General features: G+C 44.9%; 1 protein-coding gene across 6 annotated transcripts in view; it reads left to right on the forward strand.

Annotated features, from left to right (window-relative positions):
• Positions 1–20,579, forward strand: part of SLIT2 (slit guidance ligand 2) — a 210,504-nt gene that overhangs the window by 8,634 nt on the left and 181,291 nt on the right. For all 6 annotated transcript variants that reach the window (XM_088658345.1, XM_088658336.1, XM_088658343.1 and 3 more), the window contains exon 4: positions 19,398–19,469. In XM_088658345.1, coding sequence (XP_088514471.1) covers positions 19,398–19,469 — 72 coding nt within the window. The remainder of the gene's footprint in view (positions 1–19,397; positions 19,470–20,579) is intronic.

The raw sequence follows: 20,579 nt of genomic DNA on the forward strand, positions 1-20,579 counted from the left end.
TTCAAATATTTCCTTTATGTACATGGCGCAGCAGGGACTTGGTTAACATGCATGATATTTAAATATCAAACAAACTACATTGCTGTGGCAGTCTTTTTGATGTATTAAGTGGTTACCATATAGTGAATGCAAAACCCATCAAAGCCGCCGGCTGGGTCGTGTTCTGCAATTTTGATTGCAGTTCATCAGCTTGCTATTTAACCACCCTACAGTTTCTAGATTAATCCTTTGCTTTCTGTTGTGACACATGATCTGGCAGACTGATACTGTGGATTTCTTAGGTCTGCAATTTCGCCAGTGTAACATATGCCTGTGCTTGTCCCAAGGGCAGGGAACGTCCTGCCTATGGGCTTACCTCAACTTGCCAGGATGTCCAGTTTGGCTCATGAGGTCATTTCCATCCACCAAACCATTCTAATCTGATCACTGGTGGCATCAAAGGGGGCAGCAGCAGAGTGAGAGAGAAGAGTCTTCGCCACCCTTCCCTCTGCCACCACTTGCATGAGAAGCTGCTTTTTAGAAGTGTTTTAAGGCAGCCTCCGGGACACAGGTGGCGCTGTGGGTTAAACCACAGAGCCTAGGGCTTGCTGATCAGAAGGTCAGCGGTTCGAATCCCTGCGACGGGGGGAGCTCCCGTTGCTCGGTCCCAGCTCCTGCCCACCTAGCAGTTTGAAAGCACGTCAAAGTGCAAGTAGATAAATAGGGACCGCTACAGCGGGAAGGTAAACGGCGTTTCCGTGTGCTGCTCTGGTTCACCAGAAGCAGCTTTGTCATGCTGGCCACATGACCTGGAAGCTGTACGCCGGCTCCCTTGGCCAATAATGCGAGATGAGCGCGCAACCCCAGAGTCGGTCAAGACTGGACCTAATGGTCAGGGGTCCTTTACCTTACCTAAGGCAGCCTCTACTCTCGTGTTACAGCCGGAATGGGCTGTGGGTGCTGTCTTAAAGCCTTTTCAAGTCTCCCCTCCCCTCCCCTTTTAAGCTTCCAAGATTTGGAAACTGAAACAAAGGGGCAGGAGTCTTGGAAAGTTGTGATTGACAGGTGAGTCGCCCCACCCAGATGTCAAATTTGGCCCATGAGGCTGATCCAGATGAGGATCTGCTGTTAAAGATCTGGCCTGTGGAGCCAAAATGGCTCTCCACCCCTGGTTCACCCTCACCCCATGTTTGCATTAAAGCAAAGAATATCACTATAAACAAATCCATCTTTGAAAAACCCATACTATCTCCAGCAACTCTGCTCTTTCTCACCAGTCATTGAGGTGACTGCTGATAACACAGGAGGAACAGAAGACACCGAGCGACATTATAGGAATGTCATGTTGGATCGCATTCTACACCCTCAGAAAGAGTCCACAGTGCCATCCAGGGGGTAGGAGGGCAGCAACTGACAGCTGCAGGGCTCCCCTAAGGCTGGAGTTCAAATTTCCCAGAACTCCAAATGCCATAGCCAGAAAATAACCCTTTGACAGGGAAGGGCCTGAAGAAGTGGGGCTGGGGAGAGAGCCGCTTCTGTCTCAACAACTAGCTATCTCCAAAGTTAAAAGGGTAAAAAGCCTGCATTTGGTACTAATTTGTAACCACACCCTGCCCCTCGAGATAAGGGTTGGTACTTAAGAGTCCAAATGGAAATCTTTTTTTTTAATGGAAATCATTCTGAATACTGTACAGTACTGCAAAAAACTGCAGTGTCTGGGTGAGCAAAACAGGCTCCCCCCCCCAGTTTGCTACAAGAACAAGTCTATTAGATTCCATTTAGTCATATCAAATCAAATTCGCAGTAAAAACAATTCCATGTATAAAAATCCAACATAAAGAAATAAAGATCTCCACTTGAAAGGCTTGTTGAAATAGGGAACATCTTCAGTGGGTGGTGAAAAGACAATAGAGACTGTCTTATGTATAACGGGAAAGCATTTCAACAGGTAGGAGCCTGATTCCTATATTGTATGGACAGACTCCTGATAAGAGGATATCTCCAGGATACCCTCTCCTTCAGTGCAGTGGCGAACAGTGCCACTTGGCTGCCCGGGGCGGCACATACGCAGCCCGCCCTGGCGCGTGCGTCGCGATCTCACAATGCACGTGCCAGGACTGACTGCGCATGTCCGCACATGCGCAGTCCATCTGTGACGGCCGGCACACATGGGTGAGGGTGGTGGCCGGCACGCTGGGCTGGAGGAGGTAAGGGGTTGGCCAGGGGCCGGCGGCATGGCGAGGCTGGCGGCCGGCACGCTGGGCTGGCGGCAGTGAGGGCAGTGGCGCGCTCGGCCAGAGGAGGCGAGGGTTAGGGCTGCCCCCACCAGACTGTAGCTAGGGGCGGCCCACCCTCCCTTGCTACTCCCGTGCTTCAGTGACTGATTGGCGTGTGGTGCTGTGGTCTAAAGCACTGAGCCTCTTGGGCTTGCCAATCATAAGGTTGGCGGTTCGAATCCCTGCAACAGGGTGAGCTCCCATTTATCTATCCCAACTTTTGCCAACTTAGCAGTTCGAAAGCACACCAGTGCAAGTAGATAAATAGGTACCGCTGTGGCAGGAAGGTAAACAACATTTCTGTGTGCTCTGGTTTCCGTCACGGTGTCCCATTGTGCCAGAAGTGGTTTAGTCATGCTGGCCACATGACCCAGAAAGCTGTCTGTGGACAAACGCTGGCTCCCTTGGCATGAAAGTGAGATGAGCGCCACAATCCCAGAGTCACCTTTGACTGGATTTAACCATCCAGGGGTCCTTTCCTTTACCTTTACCTTTACCTATAACAGGTGGGGCAACCTTTTTAGTGTTATGGAGGGCAGCACTATGAGTTGGTTGATAGCTCAGTGGCAAAGCATAGCAGTAGGACTGGAGATGTGGGTTCAGTTCTCATCCATAAGATGGAGATGTGACTTTCACAAGGCAAAATTGATTTGTATTTTGTAAGTGACAACTTCAAATTGAGAAGGGAGAGATCTTCAGCTTCCAGTGATACATACGCACCAGTATGATTGGGGCATATGTGGGGCACGAGTGCAGTGTTATAGCACTGGTTTGGCATACAAAAGATCTAGGTTAAATTCCTAACCACAGGTTCCCACAAGAAAGAAGAACCCCCCTTCTCCAAATTCCCAACAGCTAACAAGCAAGAGTAACTGACACATGGACTAATATATATTTCAGGTGGTTTTAGGGCTTGTTCACACCCAGGTTGCCTTTCATATCTCCCGCTGGGACTACTGCAATGCGCTCTACGTGGGGCTACCTTTGAAGGTGACCCGGAAACTACAACTAATCCAGAATGCGGCAGCTAGACTGGTGACTGGGAGCGATCGCTGAGACCACATAACACCGGTCTTGAAAGATCTACATTGGCTCCCAGTACGTTTCCGAGCACAGTTCAAAGTGTTGGTGCTGACCTTTAAAGCCCTAAATGGCCTCGGTCCAGTATACCTGAAGGAGCATCTCCACCCCCATCGTTCTGCCCAGACACTGAGGTCCAGTACCGAGGGCCTTCTGGCGGTTCCCTCGTTGCGAGAAGCCAAGTTGCAGGGAACCAGGCAGAGGGCCTTCTCGGTGGTGGCACCTGTCCTGTGGAACTCCCTCCCATCAGATGTCAAAGAGAAAAACAGCTACCAGATTTTTAGAAGACATCTGAAGGCAGCCCTGTTTAGGGAGGTTTTTAATGTTTAATAGATTATTTTATTTCACTTTTCTGTTGGAAGCCGCCCAGAGTGGCTGGGGAAACCCAGCCAGATGGGCGGGGTATTATTATTATTATTATTATTAGGGACAAAAGGAACAGAGACCCCCCTTCCATCCTGAGGAGTAGTTCCTCCACCAGCAGCAGCGCCAGTGGGGAGGGGGAAGAGTCCAGTGGGGAAGGAGGAAGTAGGGGCCAGGGCTCTGGCAGGATAGCAGAGGCTCTGTCGCACGTGAGAGAGGAAGAGAGAGCGGGGGAAAGGGGGGAGAAGGAAAACAGGGAAAGGAGACCCTCTTTCCCTCCGGTTCCGGAATTACGCAGGAGGAAACGCAGAAGGAGATTTGGGGTGCCCAGACTCTTATGTTGGAAGAAAACGCAGGAAGCGCCATTCCAGGGTTCTGACCCAGACTGAGAACATGTATCCTGTACAGCTCTAGCACTGTAAATAGCCTGCACACAATAAAAGCATGAAAAGGCAACGGTTTGAAGAGTCGTTACTCTAGAGTAGTCGCAGCGCCTCCTCTGTGACAATTATTATTATTATTATATTGTCCAGCCCAATTCATCTTGTCCAGTCATGCCACCCCTATGCTAATTTGTATGAATGCCAATATCTGCTAGATATTTCCTAGCATGCCTTACCTACCTACGTATTGACCAAGGCTCCCCCACCCCACTCAATGGCAGCTGGTGGACTCATCCCTACTGTAATTGGGACAACGAGCTATTTGGCCTCTCCCAATCCCCTTGCAGGTGCACTAGTAGCAGGGACGAGCAGAAGCAGCAGCCCCTTGCTTCTGAGTATTTGAAGTCTGCCTGGTTGCTGTGGAGAGCAGAGAGACGGGGGGATAGTGATAAACGGTGGGTAGCAGCTGCATACATAACCTGCGACTGAGTGTTCATTAACTCTGTAATTTGAGAGAAGGCACAATGGCTATAGATGCTCTTTCAAGTCTGCATGCCTCATTCAGCCTCCCTGATCTTTACGTGGGACTGTGTATAGTTAGGGGAGCCTGATGTGTGTATTTGGGGTGTCATCTGTTGGGGGGCGGTGGCATTGTCCTTGAGATAGGGCTTCTCCATCCACCGCTGGGAATTGCACCAAAACCGATTTCAGTTACTGATTTAGCTGCCCCTCCTCTGATCCTGCATAGAAGAAAATGCAATTGGCATCACTAGCTGTATGTAGAGAGTAGGCTTTTTGTGTTAATAAAGCTGTCTGTGCTCCTTGTTGCCTTTCCCAGTATATGAGAGAACTCAGCAGGGTTTGGGGTGGGGGGTGGGGTGTCCAGTACGACTTCAAGCTGCATGCTTACCCTGTTCCTAATTTATGCTGTTTGTGTTGTGTTTTGTGGTGCGATTGGTGATGGTTAGGTTGGTACGTATAATGCCACCATATTGCATTACAGAGGTGGACAACGATGTTGTGTGGTTATGGACGACTACTCTGCACATCTTGAAATGCTTTTTGATGTCTGATGTTTTTAGAGGTTTCCCCTCTTTCTCCCAGGTAACCCCCAACTCTTCTTAACTGTGAGGGTGCCTTGTTCTTGTAGGCCCAGTTGCAGCAGTTGGAGTGTTGAGCATTAGGATTCATCCCCCGTGCTGCAGTCATGGGATTGTTTATATTACATGATGGTGTATGTTTTCATTCCACGTAGTGGGAAGTGACGGAGGCAGGATGTTTGTATTACTGTGTTTCTGTGATGTAGGACGTTTGTTCCTTTGTCTCTTTCTCTTTGCTGTTTGATGCTGATGAGGAAGGAGCTGAGTTAGAATGCTCTGAGTGTGTTATATGTAAATAAAGTAGTTTAGCCAAAACGCTGCACTACTGAGTCTCTTACGCTGGCTGCCAATACTCTGCTGATCCTGAAGTGTGCTGATGCCTGCAAGGCACCAGTCGCTGTGATGTTTGTGCTGGAGAAAGACTTGGAGTCTCCTGAATGACTGACCAGGAGGGAGAGAACATGCCAGCTGGGCATGTATCTCTGCCGGATTCCTACTTGTGTGTAGGACCTCCTGACATTGAGATGGGAGTGACGTTCCTTTGCCTGGATATAAGGGTCTTGTACTCCAATTTCCTTTGGAGGTAATAGGAGTCCTTTTCTCCGGTTTTCCTCCATATTGCACTTTAGTGCCGCTTTATATTGGCAGTGTCTTGCCATTGTGTGGATTATGCTGGTGGAAGGAACTGATGGAATACAATTTTTTTAATGCCACCACCAGATTAACAACCGTATACAAGACATATCACTTTTGCTTCACTGACATGAGGGGATTTAGTAGCAGTTTCATCACACTCAGCAGGTGTTGAGTTGAGTTGATCACACTCTTGATCATTTTTAATACAGTTCACAAATCGGCTCGTGCAAACAGATTCTCTTTTGGCTCATGCAAACAGAACACAAGCAAGCAATTGACCTTGCTATGCCGTCGTGTGTTGTCTGTCATTGGGACAGGGGCACGGCAGGAATTTTCCCCACTTGGCTGATTGGCTGGTGCCATTTGGGATTCACCTGCTGCGTAGAAAATCGCCACAACTTGTAAGGTTGCGGATATGCACTGGTTCAGGTGATAGGGATGGGAGAATGGTCTCGCCATCGTTATGTGAAGGGTATTCCGTAAAAGGAATCCAGGGACTCAAATGGTTTGGCCAACCCCTGTGAGGGGGGTTGTGCCCGTGCCTGAGTCCAGGGGAGCATCTAGGGAGTGAACACAGTCTGTTCTTGGGCTTTTCACCTGTCTCAGGTGTTCACCCTTGGCTGACCTACGATAGAGCAAGGGTGCAGGGAGTTAGTCGAACCAGAGCCTATGCAACCACTTACTTTTCTGTAATCAATAAAGTTGTGGCCTAAATTCTGCCCAAAACCAAAACTAAAATATGAGTGTGTATTTATTTAGGAGGGAGGTCTCAGGGTCTGAATACGCAAATGGCTTCACTGCACAGTTGGGTTTCCAACCCTTAGGCTAGACTCTGGAGAAGGTGCTGTTGTACAACATGTGCTTGTTCCATTTTCAAGTATAACTGCAAGGACGTGGGTTAGCACTAGGAGGCAGCTGTTGCTGGTGTAATTCAGCAAGGTCAAATATTGAGCAGCTGTAACTCTGCCATGCTTCCAGTTTGAAGCTTCCTGCTCTGGTGTCTTGGAAGAAAATATTTAAGACAAATTTTGCCTGCAATATGTTTTGACTTCCCAGCCCTACTATTTGAATTCTTGTGTGTGCGATTCCATTACAAGACCTGAAAACCCAGTTTCCCTACAGCGCTCTGTTCTACCCAGTCCATAATCACAGGGGTCCCCCCCCCCAACAAAATCCACATTAAACAAAATGTTAGTCTTTCAGAGCACAGTTTAACAGAATATTAAAGTGCTGCATGATTAGGCATCCAAAGAAACAGCAGTTTCACCACCTTTGGTATAACTTTGACAATATAAACATTTAATTATGGCAAAGCTATTCAGTTCTGAACATGTTTTTGAATATTCACAGAATTCTAGTTAACACACTCTTGTTAGTATATCTGTTAACATTCTCTTGTTAGTATATAAAAAGGTAAAGGGACCCCTGACCATTGGGTCCAGTCGTGACCGACTCTGGGGTTCTGGTGCTCATCTCACGTTATTGGCCGAGGGAGCCGGCGTAGAGCTTCCAGGTCATGTGGCCAGCATGACAAAGCCGCTTCTGGCGAACCAGAGCAGCGCACGGAAACGCCGTTTACCTTCCCCACTGTAGCGGTTCCTATTTATCTACTTGCACTTTGATGTGCTTCCGAACTGCTAGGTTGGCAGGAGCTGGGACCGAGCAATGGGAGCTCACCCCGTTGCAGGGATTCGAACTGCCGACCTTCTGATCAGCAAGCCCTAGACTCTGTGGTTTAACCCACAGCGCCACCTGGGTCCCTTGTACAGGACAGAGCATCAAAAAGCATGTCTGATCTAATCCGATCCAGAATCTGGAAGCACCTCCCTTCTTGATGAACACCTCCAGCATAACCCCCTAGGCACCTTGAACCTCCTCCTTTGGTCCCTCCTCTTGTCGCTCCTCCTCTGCTGGGGTGTGGGTGCTGGAGGAGCGCTCTCTCTGCTAGAGCTGCTTAGCTGAGGGACCGGCTCTGCCCCTTGTGGAGCCTCTACCTCTTGAGTGCTTTGGTCCGCCCCCTGCAGCCCTCTCTCTGGCAACCTCACCTCGCCAACATCCCTTAGGGTCAGCACCTCGTCCTGAGCCTCGGTCCTGCCTTCAGGAGGATGCTGACAGGTGCTGGGTGCCGGGGCTCTGACAGCGTCCGAGAGCACTCGCTGCGCTTCACCGGACTCTCCGCTGACCCCTGGTGGCTCCCTGACAGTATGGGGCAGAGATTGACCTGGGAGACCAGAGTTCATATCCTCATGAAGCTCACTGGGTGACCTTGGGCCAGTCACTCCCTCTCAGCCTAACCTACCTCACAGGATTGCTGTGGGGAATTAAGTGAGAATGGGGAGAACCACTTATGCCACATTGAGCTCCTTGGGGAGAAGGATGGAAAATAAATGCAATAAATACTTTTGTTTTTGCTTCTTCTTGGGTGCAAACTAGGAATTCTGGTTTGTAACAAAATCTTTTCAGTTCCAAAACAAGTCAACTTTAAACCCTGAGTTATGTTTAAGCTAACCAATACTAACCACTTCATAAATGTGAATGTACTATATTTTCCATTTCAGAACTGAATTTTCTGTTAAGACCAACTGTGTGTGTGTATAAATAGTTCCCATAAGGAATGTAAAAGTTATTGATTCAGTGATGGTCTCCAACAAAACCGTGTAAATGGAAAAGCTAAGGCAACTTTAAATTCTGTAAAGAACAATTCAATAAAAACTTGATTCTTTACAAAAAGGTGCCCGCTAATGCTTATTTTGACATTTTGCAACACTGCCACTAATATAAGTGGTTAAAAGAAAAGAGCATCCAGCAAACAGTGTCTCAAAGAATGAGCACAAAACAGATGTGGGAAAAATAAACAGCCTTCCTGTCTTGGAATTTCTAAAAAGGTCTGCAAAGAGCAAACAGGACTTCTCACTGCAATTTGACTTCTAGACCTGTTAAAGACAGTCCCATGAGAACTAGACTCAGATTAATTAAGTATAGTGCTAGAAACTACTACAGTTAGAAAAAAAAGTACACAAGCTCTTCAGTTACACAGCTTACACACTCTTACCCAAGAGTGGGCGAAAAGTTATTTCCTTTCCTTCTCAGAATTTCATTTGCTAGAAACATGCCTGCTAAAAAAGAAAAGAAATGAAATGCTGGCGTTTTATACTAAGATCCTATGGCAGGTAGGTTGCAGGTGTCAGCCTGAAACCATATGAATTTTTCTGGACAGCCAAGTTTTAATGCTGTGATGTTCTGCATGATTTGCCAACTATTCCTGAGTATTTAGAGATAGCAAGTATTTTATGATGAATTTTTAAAATGTTAACAGTATATAACGAAAGACAAAGCTTATGTGGCATAGAAACATGATCACAAGAAAAACCCTGATACATTGGCACATCAACACTCAGAGAACTTTGATAACTTTAGCCACTGTTTAAACTGCCACAAAACCTAACACGCAAGTGCATGCAATTGTCAGCAATACACTATTTTTTGTTGGTGACAAAATTATTCCTTCTAATTGAAGAACAGCAACACTACATCTGGCTAAGAGTAAGTTACACTTGAATTTATTTCAGTCCCTGCACCACTTTTCTGTAGATTCTGTAATTTGCAGCAAAATGGAATCTTTGGTGTAGTATTTAAAGGTAAAGGGGCCCCTGACCATCAGGTCCAGTCGTGTCCGACTCTGGGGTTGCGGCGCTCATCTCGCTCTATAGGCCGAGGGAGCTGGCGTTTGTCCGCAGACTGGCGAACCAGAGCAGTACACGGAAACGCTGTTTACCTTCCCGCTGGAGCGGTCCCTATTTATCTACTTGCACTTTGATGTGCTTTCGAACTGCTAGGTGGGCAGGAGCTGGGACCGAGCAACGGGAGCTCACCCTGTTGTGGGGATTTGAACTGCCGACCTTCTGATCAGCAAGCCCTAGACTCTGTGGTTTAACCTACAGTGCCACCTGGGTCCCCCCTGGGTATAGTATTTAGATACTGATAATTCCAAACATAGGCTAATTACTTAATATTTAGGAAAAAATAAGCAAGCACAGGTGTGGGAGTATAAACCCTATAATTTTCAGGAGACAAATCACACAGTCTTTTATTAACTGATAAACACTAAAGAGCCACCATCCTTGCTAAGGGATAGTGTACATTGCATACCTAAAACAATGTACAGTACTGTATGTTAGAAAGGAGTTTGCCTCAACACTGATTAACAAGGACCAACTGCTTTCTGCTTTCCCCCTCCAGGCCTGCTCAAAAGCATATTCTCTGCTTTAGCTCACCTACCTTCAGAGAGAAAGCTGGCAGCATTAACCCTTACTTTATATATTCCTAGACAGCAAGAGGATCTGCGCCTATAAACAACATAAATCCATGCCTCTTTTAAAAGATGGAATTTCAGAATGTGCATAACTTTGCAAATATTTACAGTTCCTCTGTTTCACTGCAGAGTTAAAGAATGCAGATATTGAAAGAGAGTTCCGCTTGTAACGCAGAACACTGCTCTTATTCTGAAAGTGCTTGGGGCAAATCTGTATTTGTCAGTATAAAAGCAGTGTAGTGAAAGCAGTAAGTAGCAGTGGGTGATTGCCATTGATGTTCGTTCATTTTTGTATTAAACCTGCCCCCTCCAAATTGCTTGAGGGAAGTTATAAAATGAACACACATATCCAGGAAAAAAATGTCAGAGAACAACCTGCCCTAAGATATTGACCCCAGCTGTCAAAAATGAGGCCAAGCATTTTCAGAGTTCTCCTGAATGCTTAGGCTTTGGTAGCACAGCAGGGACCTGCAGATCAATACTACATCCATGTGGGAAGCGTGCAGCACAATAGAGTCCCATCGTATTTTAGGACTTGGTGCCAAGCAGCAATTCATAGCGAACAAAAAAATGGTAAACATTTGCTGCAAGTACGAGTAAAACATTTGCTGCAAGTAGTACTCATTTGCTAAAACGACTACAAATAATTTGCTACAAATATTATTAAAAGCAATCATATTCCTTACTTCTTACAGTGATAAAAGAGAACATGTTCATTATAGTAAGTGCAAGATTCTTTTTGGGTTCTCCCACACTCAGCTTAAAAGCAACTTTTATTAGATCCAGACTTCTCCTAGCTCTACGTTTCTACCTGATGCAAACACAAAGCCCTGAAAGTTCACACGCAGCCCTGAAATTCCACACATGAAATTGCTACAGAGACATTCTAACAACCATGTTGCCTCCAGTTTCCACCCACTAACTCCATCCACCTTCCAAAGAAGATGCTGTCTCCACAAGTGGCAGCAGTCCCTATTCCACATACGACACATAAATGAATAGGGTAGGCAATGACATCTGAAGCTGTGGGCCACCACCAGGCATACCTGCCAAGTTGCTGTCGGAGAAATAAGGGACCGGGCCAGAAGTAGCAGACCGGAAGTAGCGCTGCCGCCATTTTGGAACTGGTCGGAGCATGCTCAGAAGTGACTTTTGATGCTGCTTTGCCCAGTTCCAAAATGGCCGTCGCGCCAGAAGTCGCACTGCAGCCATTTTGGAACTGGGCAGAGCAGCATCAAAAGTCGCTTCTGAGCATGCGCCGGCCAGTTCCAAAATGGCCGCCGCGCCAGAATAAACCGGGGGGGAAACAAAAAAATCCTTTTTTTTCAGCTAGGAACAGCTGGAAAAACAGGGATTTCCCGGCGAATACGGGAGACTTGGCAGCTATGCCACCAGGTGGGAGAGAGTATAAGAGGGTGGCTAAGAGCAGCAGCTGCTACCGTACAGAGGCAAAAGATGGGTGGCAGCTGCTACTACTAGCCAACGCCAATCACAAAGCCAAGCAGCAGTGGCAAGGAACACCATTTGCAGCAGACATGGCAGAGGAGGAAGACCAATGCAGTGCCAAGCAGACGGTAACCACCAGGGTAAAGGCACCAAGATAAAGCCCTCTAGCTTTTGCTGAAGGCAGGTGGCAGTGATGGCAGCTGCCCCACATCCGCAATGGCATTTCAGGATCAGAAGGTGGCCATTCTGGGATAATGGCACTTGCCTAAGCCAACTACTGATTCTGGATAAACCCTTCTGGGAATGTAGATAAAAGTAAAATATTCAGGAGGCAGTGGCATCTAAGCCATATTGCACCAACACTCTAGATAACATTTCTAATACCTGTCTAGGAGCCAGGCTACACTTTACACATGTGGGTTTAAAGGTATTTTATTCCACTTTATAATGTATGTAAAGCAGAGTGAACAATTACAACAGCGGGTGAAAGTTAAAATAGAGAAACAAACTACAAAATAGACACAAAGAATGTGTACAGTTGCACATGGGCTAAAACAACAAGGTGAAAGTAAAGAATATTATTATCAATTATAGTTCCATATTTTCCAGGCTTGTAATGAGGGTTGTTTTGAAAATGATTGTTCCACTGTATGTGTAATAAAACAATGCCAGTTTAATATAAAGAGTGCCTGGGGGTTCTAGTCCTTGTGTAGTTTTCTCCATTACAGCTACATTATAGCTGTGTCTATTTTTTAAACAACAACAACAATGAAACACAACCACAAACCAGCAAATAGCCTCTAAAATGGCAAGTTTCAGTGGAGGTACAGCTGGAGGAAGGAGAAAGGATATGATGTCAGTGATGGTTCTGTCGACCCACCTTTTGGTACAGAAACAAAAAAGAGGAAAGAGTACTTCACGGGGGGGGGGGGATCAGGTTGGGGGGAAGAAGGTCCTGTGCAGAGAATTGTTCAATGGGATCCCACCCGCTCTCTCGGCTTCAGCATTGTTCCTCCACTGAAACCAACAGCCAGAGAGGCTTTCAAAAATCTCTACTTTTCCCTTGAGTATCTCACGTGTAAGATTTTGTTTCTGTAAGCAACTTAGGCAAAGGATCAAATGACTGCTGTTGGAGCAATACTGTATAAACAATGCTACAAATATTGAAATTTGCTTTGGGTTCCCCCCCCCTGGGGGGTGTCTTTATTGACACCGAATGCTGGCACAGGAAAGGGGACCAAATGAAAATGTTTCCTCCATCTCTTCCCTATCCCCTTTATCCACCACTCGTTATCAAGGGATAGGGAAGAGTCAGAGGAAACGTTTTGATTTGGATCCCTTTACTGTGCCAATGTTTGCCAGTCTACCACTCACATCAACCTGAGGCCTACTCTCCTGCCTACTGCTCCCTTGGTTTACTGCCATGCTGCCTAGCTCACTTAGCCAAATGCAAAATTATGGACAGGTGTACATGTCTTGCCTTCCAAGTCCCGGACTGCAGAATCCGGGAACGGCAGCCGTGTGACACCGGAAGTTGCATCGACGTAACTTCTGGTGTCGTTTTGCCCTTCTATGGGCACCAAAAATGGCCGCCGCTGGCTTCGAAAGCCACTTCTACACATGTCAGGAAGTGTGTCGAAGCAACTTCCGGTGTCGCTCCGCCCATCTATGGGCACCAAAAATGGCCGCCGCCGACACCAGAAGTCGCGTCTATGCACTTCCGGACATGCGTAGATGCGACTTTTGAAGCTGGCGGTGGCCATTTTTGGTGCCCATAGAAGGGCAAATCAGAAAGGGAAAAAATGGCCGCCGGCAGAAGAAAATAACGGAGAAAAACGGGAGACGAAGTGATATGGAGGACCACCGGGAAAAGGTAAGTAAAAACAGGGGTTTCCTGGGGAAAACGGGGTATTTGGCAGCTATGGTACATGTACGCACGTTAGACTGGCACTTTCCCTCACTTTGTACTTTACGATGCTAGGGTGGTCACTTTAAAAAGGTAAAGGTAAAGGACCCCTGACAGTTAAGTCCAGTCGCAGATGACTCGGGGGTTATGGCGCTCATCTTGCTTTATTGGCCGAGGGAGCAGGCGTTTGTCCGCAGACAGTTTTTCCGGGTCATGTGGCCAGCATGACTAAACCGCTTCTGGCGCAACAGAACACCGAAACCAGAGCAGCGCACAGAAATGCTATTTACCTTCCCGCCAGAGCAGTCCCTATTTATCTACTTGCACTTTTTTTGGCATGCTTTCGAACTGCTAGGTTGGCAGGAGCTGGGACCGAGCAACGGGAGCTCACCCCAGCGCAGGGATTCCAACCGCCAACCTTCTGATCGCCAAGCCCAAGAGGCTCTGAATAATGATTTTTATTGTTTCTTCACAGATAAACATAATCAGCATTTCAACATAAACACAACATAAGCTTGTATACATATCCCAAATTATACATTTTTAGGGATATCTCCTTTGGTTACAACATATTCTGCATTTGTTCTGCCGAACTCGACTTCCTCTCTCTCTTATCTTTGGTTTTATTTGTCAAATTTTCCTACTTGCGCTCTTATAAATCCATTTCTTATTTGTTTTATTGTACCTTGTCGTCTTCTACCGTGTTTCTCATATTATAAGACATGTCTTATATTTATTTTTTCCTCAAAAAAACACACTATGGCTTATTTTCAAGGGGTGTCTTATTTTTTTCCTCCTCCTCCTGCTGCGGTCGGCATTGCTGCTGCGCCTATCACTATGTCTTATTTTCGGGGTATGGCTTATATTCCTTGAATGCTTAAAAATCCTGCTATGGCTTATTTTATGGGTATGTCTTAAAATATGAGAAACAGGGTATATAGTCTCTATTATTACAGATGCAGGTGTTAAAAAATCACAATAGGCATTATTGATGTTTTACAGTGCGTTTTGAGATATCCCGCAAATTTACCCCATTCTTTCTGGATTTTCTGATCTTTTTGGTCTCTTACTCTTCCAGTCAATTTAGCTAGTTCTATGTACTTTACCATTTTACCATTTTACCCAAGAGGCTCTGTGGATTAGACCACAGCGCCATCCACGTCCAGGATGGTCACTTAGGTATCGCTAAAAAGCATCACCCCAAAACACAACACTAGTTGTCATAAAACATATAGGTGCTACACTGCTAATTTCTAGGTATAGGTGCAGATTTAGAAATAATTACTATAATTTAAATAGAAATGCAGCTATCTCATTGTAAAGGAGAAGACTGTGACCAGGTGACTGCTATGTTGCACTTAGTCCAAGTTCTAACTGTTGATGGGCAGCTACAGGACCTTTGCTCTCCGTTCCAATGGTTCCTTATCTTCTTCCAGACAGCCCTCACAATGGATGATGCTTTCAAACAGAAAACTGTCCCCTGTAAAGTAGGGCACATGGCCACTCTATGCGACACATTTGCCAAAACAGGCTGGTAACCACTTCAGACTCTAGAGGACTTGAGAGAGCTTGTTTCCACTCTGAAAAGTTTCTGCTTATCTGCCCAAGCTCCCCAATTAGCTTCCTCAGACAAAGGTCAACAATGCAGTAATAAGTGGATGGCAGATTGCAGTCAGACATTAATATTTTCAGTTACAGAATTGTAACTGAGTACGACTGCTCTTTTGAAAGGCCATTTGTGATATATATATATTTTTCACAGACATCTAATCCAAATATCTATGGGTAAAGTCTGCAAAAATGTGCATTGCACATCAATACATAATGCAAGTTAGACTAAAGGTCTGTTTTAATCAATTTTTAGTCAGTGCCCATTTTTATGGTATGAAATGTAATACTGGTTACCACTGGTAGGGTCATGACCGTTACTAAGAAAATTCACTACATTAATTTCCCTGGTGCAGTGACCTGAATTAGCATTCTATACAATGCCCAGATATAGAGGAGTGTATGGAAGATGAGACGGCTGAAAAGAAGTGGAAATAATTTCTTTTATCACCATTAAAGAATATAAATTGATGCTGGCTGCAGCCAAACTCAGATTTCCATCTCCCTTTGGTTTTGGTACTCTAATGTTCATCAGTAGTCCACAACAAACGAATCCTGCACCTTTTGCTTCTCTTCTTTTTCCTTTCTCACTGACATGGAAACAAATTCATACAAACAACTACTGGTAGTGGGCCACTGATGCATGATTCTTTAAATACACTATACTATATACTTATATACTAACAGGGACAGCGGGTGGCGCTGTGGGTTAAACCACAGAGCCTAGGGCTTGCCGATCAGAAGGTCGGCATTTCGAATCCCCGCGGCAGGGTGAACTCCCATTGCTCGGTCCCAGCTCCTGCCAACCTAGCAGTTTGAAAGCACGTCAAAGTGCAAGTAGATAAATAGGAACCGCTACAGTGGGGAAGGTAAACGGCGTTTCCGTGCGCTGCTCTGGTTCGCCAGAAGCGGCTTTGTCATGCTGGCCACATGACCTGGAAGCTCTACGCCGGCTCCCTCGGCCAATAACGTGAGATGAGCACCAGAACCCCAGAGTCGGTCACGACTGGACCCAATGGTCAGGGGTCCCTTTACCTTTGGTTTGGAGCCGCTTACTCGTGAGGAAGCCACACTCACTCGTTATACATACGGACTCTGAATTGCGGCTAAAATTGTCATCATGGCTGCAGGAAAATGGGAGTACCAGTACCTAAGCTCTGCTTAATAATAATAATAATAATAATAATAATAATAATAATTTATTATTTGTACCCATCCCATCTGGCTAAGTCTCCCCAGCCACTCTGGGTGGCTCCCAATCGAATATAAAAACAATACAAACTTCCCTAAACAGGGCTGCCTTCAGATGTCTTTTAAAAGTAGGATAGCTGCTTATTTCCTTGACATCTGTTGGAAGGGCGTTCCACAGGACAGGCACCACTACCGAGAAGGCCCTCTGTCTGGTTCCCTGTAACCTCACTTCTCGCAATGAGGGAACCGCCGGAAGGGCCTCGGTGCTGGATCTCAGTGTCCATGCTTAATGATGGGGGTGGAGATGCTCCTTCAGGTATATAGGACTGAGGCCATTTAGGGCTTTAAAGGTCAACGCCAACACTTTGAATTGTGCTCGGAAACGTACTGGGAGCCAATGTAGGTCTTTCAAGACCGGTGTTATGTGGTCCTGGCGGCCACTCCCAGTCACCAGTCTAGCTGCCGCATTCTGGATTAATTGCAGTTTCCGGGTCACCTTCAAAGGTAGCCTCACATAGAGCACATTGTAGTAATCCAAGCAGGAGATAACCAGAGCATGCACCACTCTGGCAAGACAGTCTGCGGGCAGGTAGGGTCTCAGCCCACTTACCAGATGGAGCTGGTAGACAGCCGCCCTGGACACAGAATTAACCTGTGCCTCCATGGACAGCTGTGAGTCCAAAATGACTCCCAGGATGCTCACCTGGTCTTTCAGAGGCACAGTTACCCCATTCAGGAACAGGGAGTCCCCTACACCCGCCCACCCCCTGTCCCCCACGAAACAGTACTTCTGTCTTGTCAGGATTCAACCTCAATCCGCTAGCCGCCATCCATCCTCCAACCGCCTCCAGGCACTCACACAGGACATTCAAATTTGTTCCAGCTTCTGCAAAACATTCTAAACCGTGATTTAATTTCAGCAGTATTCTTTGTATAATATTTCAAGGAATTAATTTATTTATTCAACATACTGTGTTTAAAAATGCCTTCCATTGTCTTATATAGCAATTTATAGAACAAATCCTGTCTCCAGTAATAATTGGTACAGTGGTTACATTTTACTTTTTCTGCACTATGTGGAAAAATCTTAGTTTCTACATGAATCCAGTTGGGCACCACTGCTTTAAAGTGGCCTAAGCTATTAATTTGCTGTTGGAGTTTGCTTAGTGTTACTTACACACGAAACCCATACTGTAGATAGCTTTGGTTATGCATTTATCATATTTATCATAGCAGTCCATATTTATCATAGCAGTCATCGGGAAGGATTCCAACTGACCAGACATTTGGCGGGGGAGGTGCTTGTTTGCCCTTATGATTGACAGTGCAATTGGTTGAAATATGAGGTGCTCCCAGCTTATTTGGAACTTTCCATACTTTGAGGTAGTGCTAGCAGCTAACATACCGTCAGGTGCTTGGGGGTAGAAGCGTGGTGGTGGTAGGAACAGGAATATCATCTGTACCTATACAACCCCTCCCAAATAACTGCCACAGAGCTAATACTTCTGGTGGGGGGCATTTATGTTAGATAAACACTGTTTCTGCTTTTCTCAGAACTTCGATGGGTTGCTCGATCTTGTGCCTACTGGCTCGTGAGGGGTTGTCATGAGTATAGCCACGATTTTCATCACTCATCCACATGCACCTCTCTCCCGCTTTCATTTCCATCTTTCAAATCCTGAAAAGCTGTGTAGAGCTTCCAAAACTACATTTGGTGCCATTTGTGCCCATGGATGGACAAACTGAAACTTAATCCATATGGGATGGCAGTATTACTGTTGGCTGGAGGTTACAGTAATCTGAAATTAAGTGCATAGCCTTTTGTTTTTGTAGAGTTCTGTCCTCCCCTCCAAGAGATTGGGAGTGCTCCTAGACCTGACCTTTTCATTTCAAAGTAATTGACACTTCTGAACTGTCTTCAAAAGTCTGAAATGTATTCATTCATTTAAAAATCCATCCTGCCTTATTATAAGGATTTTCAAAGTGACTCGCAGTATAAAATATGAAACAAATGCAAAGATACAACATTTAAATATTTATTTAAAGCACACTAATGTTCAATTTAAACTATACTTAAATTATCAATTATATTTACATATAGATATCTAAAATGTGAAGCCCAAATTAAGCTGCAATGCATGGATTTAAACTTGCTTCAAACCATGTTTTCCACTTCTGACTTACTGCAAATTGTGGTTTGTAAATTCAACTATTGTACTTGTTCATAATTATGTCTCCAAGACCCTAGGTTGATGTCTCCAAGACCCTAGGTGTTTGAACTGAGCCCATGTCTAAAATGAGGTCCGATAAAACAGCTATTCTGGAATTGACTTGCCACCACTAACAGACTTGCAAAACTTCAATTTTCTCAGAACAGATATTAAAAATAGCAAAGAGTACAATCTTATGCATCTTCCGAATACCCTTTTGGCCACTTGTTCAAAACTGATCGCATGTCTGCCTCTTCTGACAGAGGAAGATTTGACTGGTCCCATCTAGGCTCACCCTTTGGCAAGAAGTATGCATCCATTGAGGCTTACATTTGGCACATTTATTAGCTAATGAGATGCTATGCAGCCTGCTTCTGCCTTCCCCGCTGCCATTCTGTTGAGGTGGTGGCTAGTACACAATCTCTGCTGAGAGGGACTCTATGAGGAGGTGTTTCAAGTTCTTGATATTGTGTACTCCCTCTTTATACTCATTCCCCGACAATCATAATGATGGGGATTTTGCTAGTGTTTTATAAAGCCACCTGAAAGGTTTGATTTGTTATAGCTCATGTCAGTTGAATTGGCAGTGCTCCTTGGAGGATGAATCGGTGTAGCATGCCTGATGGTTCGCTTTTTACAATGACAGTTTAAGCCTGGCATTAGAGTGGTCTCTCTGCTGTCATCATGGAGTAAAACACTCATGCATACTTTATGCTAATACGTATAGATAAAATGTTAAACTGATCACAGTATTTTGGCTTATGTTTTCTGCATAGCCCCTGGCACTAACGTTGGCCTGCTTCTCCTGCATGGCCCACTTAGTCTCCGGTTGTCAAGTTATGACACATTATGATAGAGTTGCTGTTTATTTTGATTTGTAACTCTCTCTTTTTCTTTTCTACTTCAGGCGTCTAAACAGAAATAATCTTCAAGTCCTCTCTGAGTTGCTGTTTCTTGGGACTCCAAAACTCTACAGGCTGTAAGTAGAAGCTATATTCTGTATTCATTGTGAAAGGCTTTGAGTGCTTTTAAGTTGTAAACGAAATATGCCATTGAGTAAGTGCTTTGTCTGCTCCTGGAGTCAGTACACCTTTAATTCTTGTGTTTTTTTGCTTTTTCATAATTTGTGTGCTCTCCTCTGAATTGTTTCTGTTCCATATTTTTTAACTCTTACAGTTGACTGATCTCACTTTTCAAACCAGATTAGTATAAATCCTTTTCTTTTTAGTTTGCTACTGGTTTCTGATGACAAGGTCGATTACATTCTGGGTGGAAACTGGCTTGGAATATATTTCATCCCCCTCTTTGTTTATAACAATATTGAAATGAAATGGCTTAAAGAACCCAAAAGTAAAGTCACAATTTGAAGAGTCTTGGCATTCTCATGGTCTGTAATTTTGATTCCTGACTTTTGGGATTTTATTGTTCTCTAGTATGGCGCATGCTGGAATTTTAAAATCAGAGTAGTGAGCTGTTAAAGGCCTTTGATGCCAAGTGTGTTGTATTTTGTCATATTCTCTCTCTTAATTACAAAGGCTGGGACCCAAATAGATGCATGATTAGTGCTTTGAGCTTGGAATCTACTTTGCGATCCAAGTCTTTCAGAGTAGTAAATCGCTTTTGAAAATGAAGGACTTCTCAGAAGCAGTTTGTGATGATGGCATGGCCTCTTCTGTTCAAAGAAAAAGAGCAAAACAAAGCGAGGCAGAAAGAATCACACTGGGCTATGCTTGCCCAAAGAATCCTCGAATCCTGGCTAGTCTCTTTAAAGCCTTGGCAGAATAAATTATTAACAATGTAAACCTTAGGGGCAAACCTGGAAAAGGGTCTACAAACAGTCAATCTATACATTAGATACATTTTGATGTTTTGCTAGATATTATCTCAAGATTAATATGGAGTGGATACTATGTTAAAAAGTACCTACAGTACATGTTTTAATAGTATTTTAAAGGGAAACCTGATATTTTTTTTAAAAAATAGATGCTACAGTATGAGCACAAAATACCGAAAAGGGCTGGAATCATTACTGATAACATGTATTTAAAAAAATTATTTTGCTCAGGCCTTGGAGTTTTCTAAAAAAAAT

This window comes from Zootoca vivipara, chromosome Z1 (assembly GCF_965207765.1).
Source record: "Zootoca vivipara chromosome Z1, rZooViv2.hap1.1, whole genome shotgun sequence".
In the NCBI taxonomy this organism is placed as follows: Eukaryota; Metazoa; Chordata; class Lepidosauria; order Squamata; family Lacertidae; genus Zootoca; species Zootoca vivipara.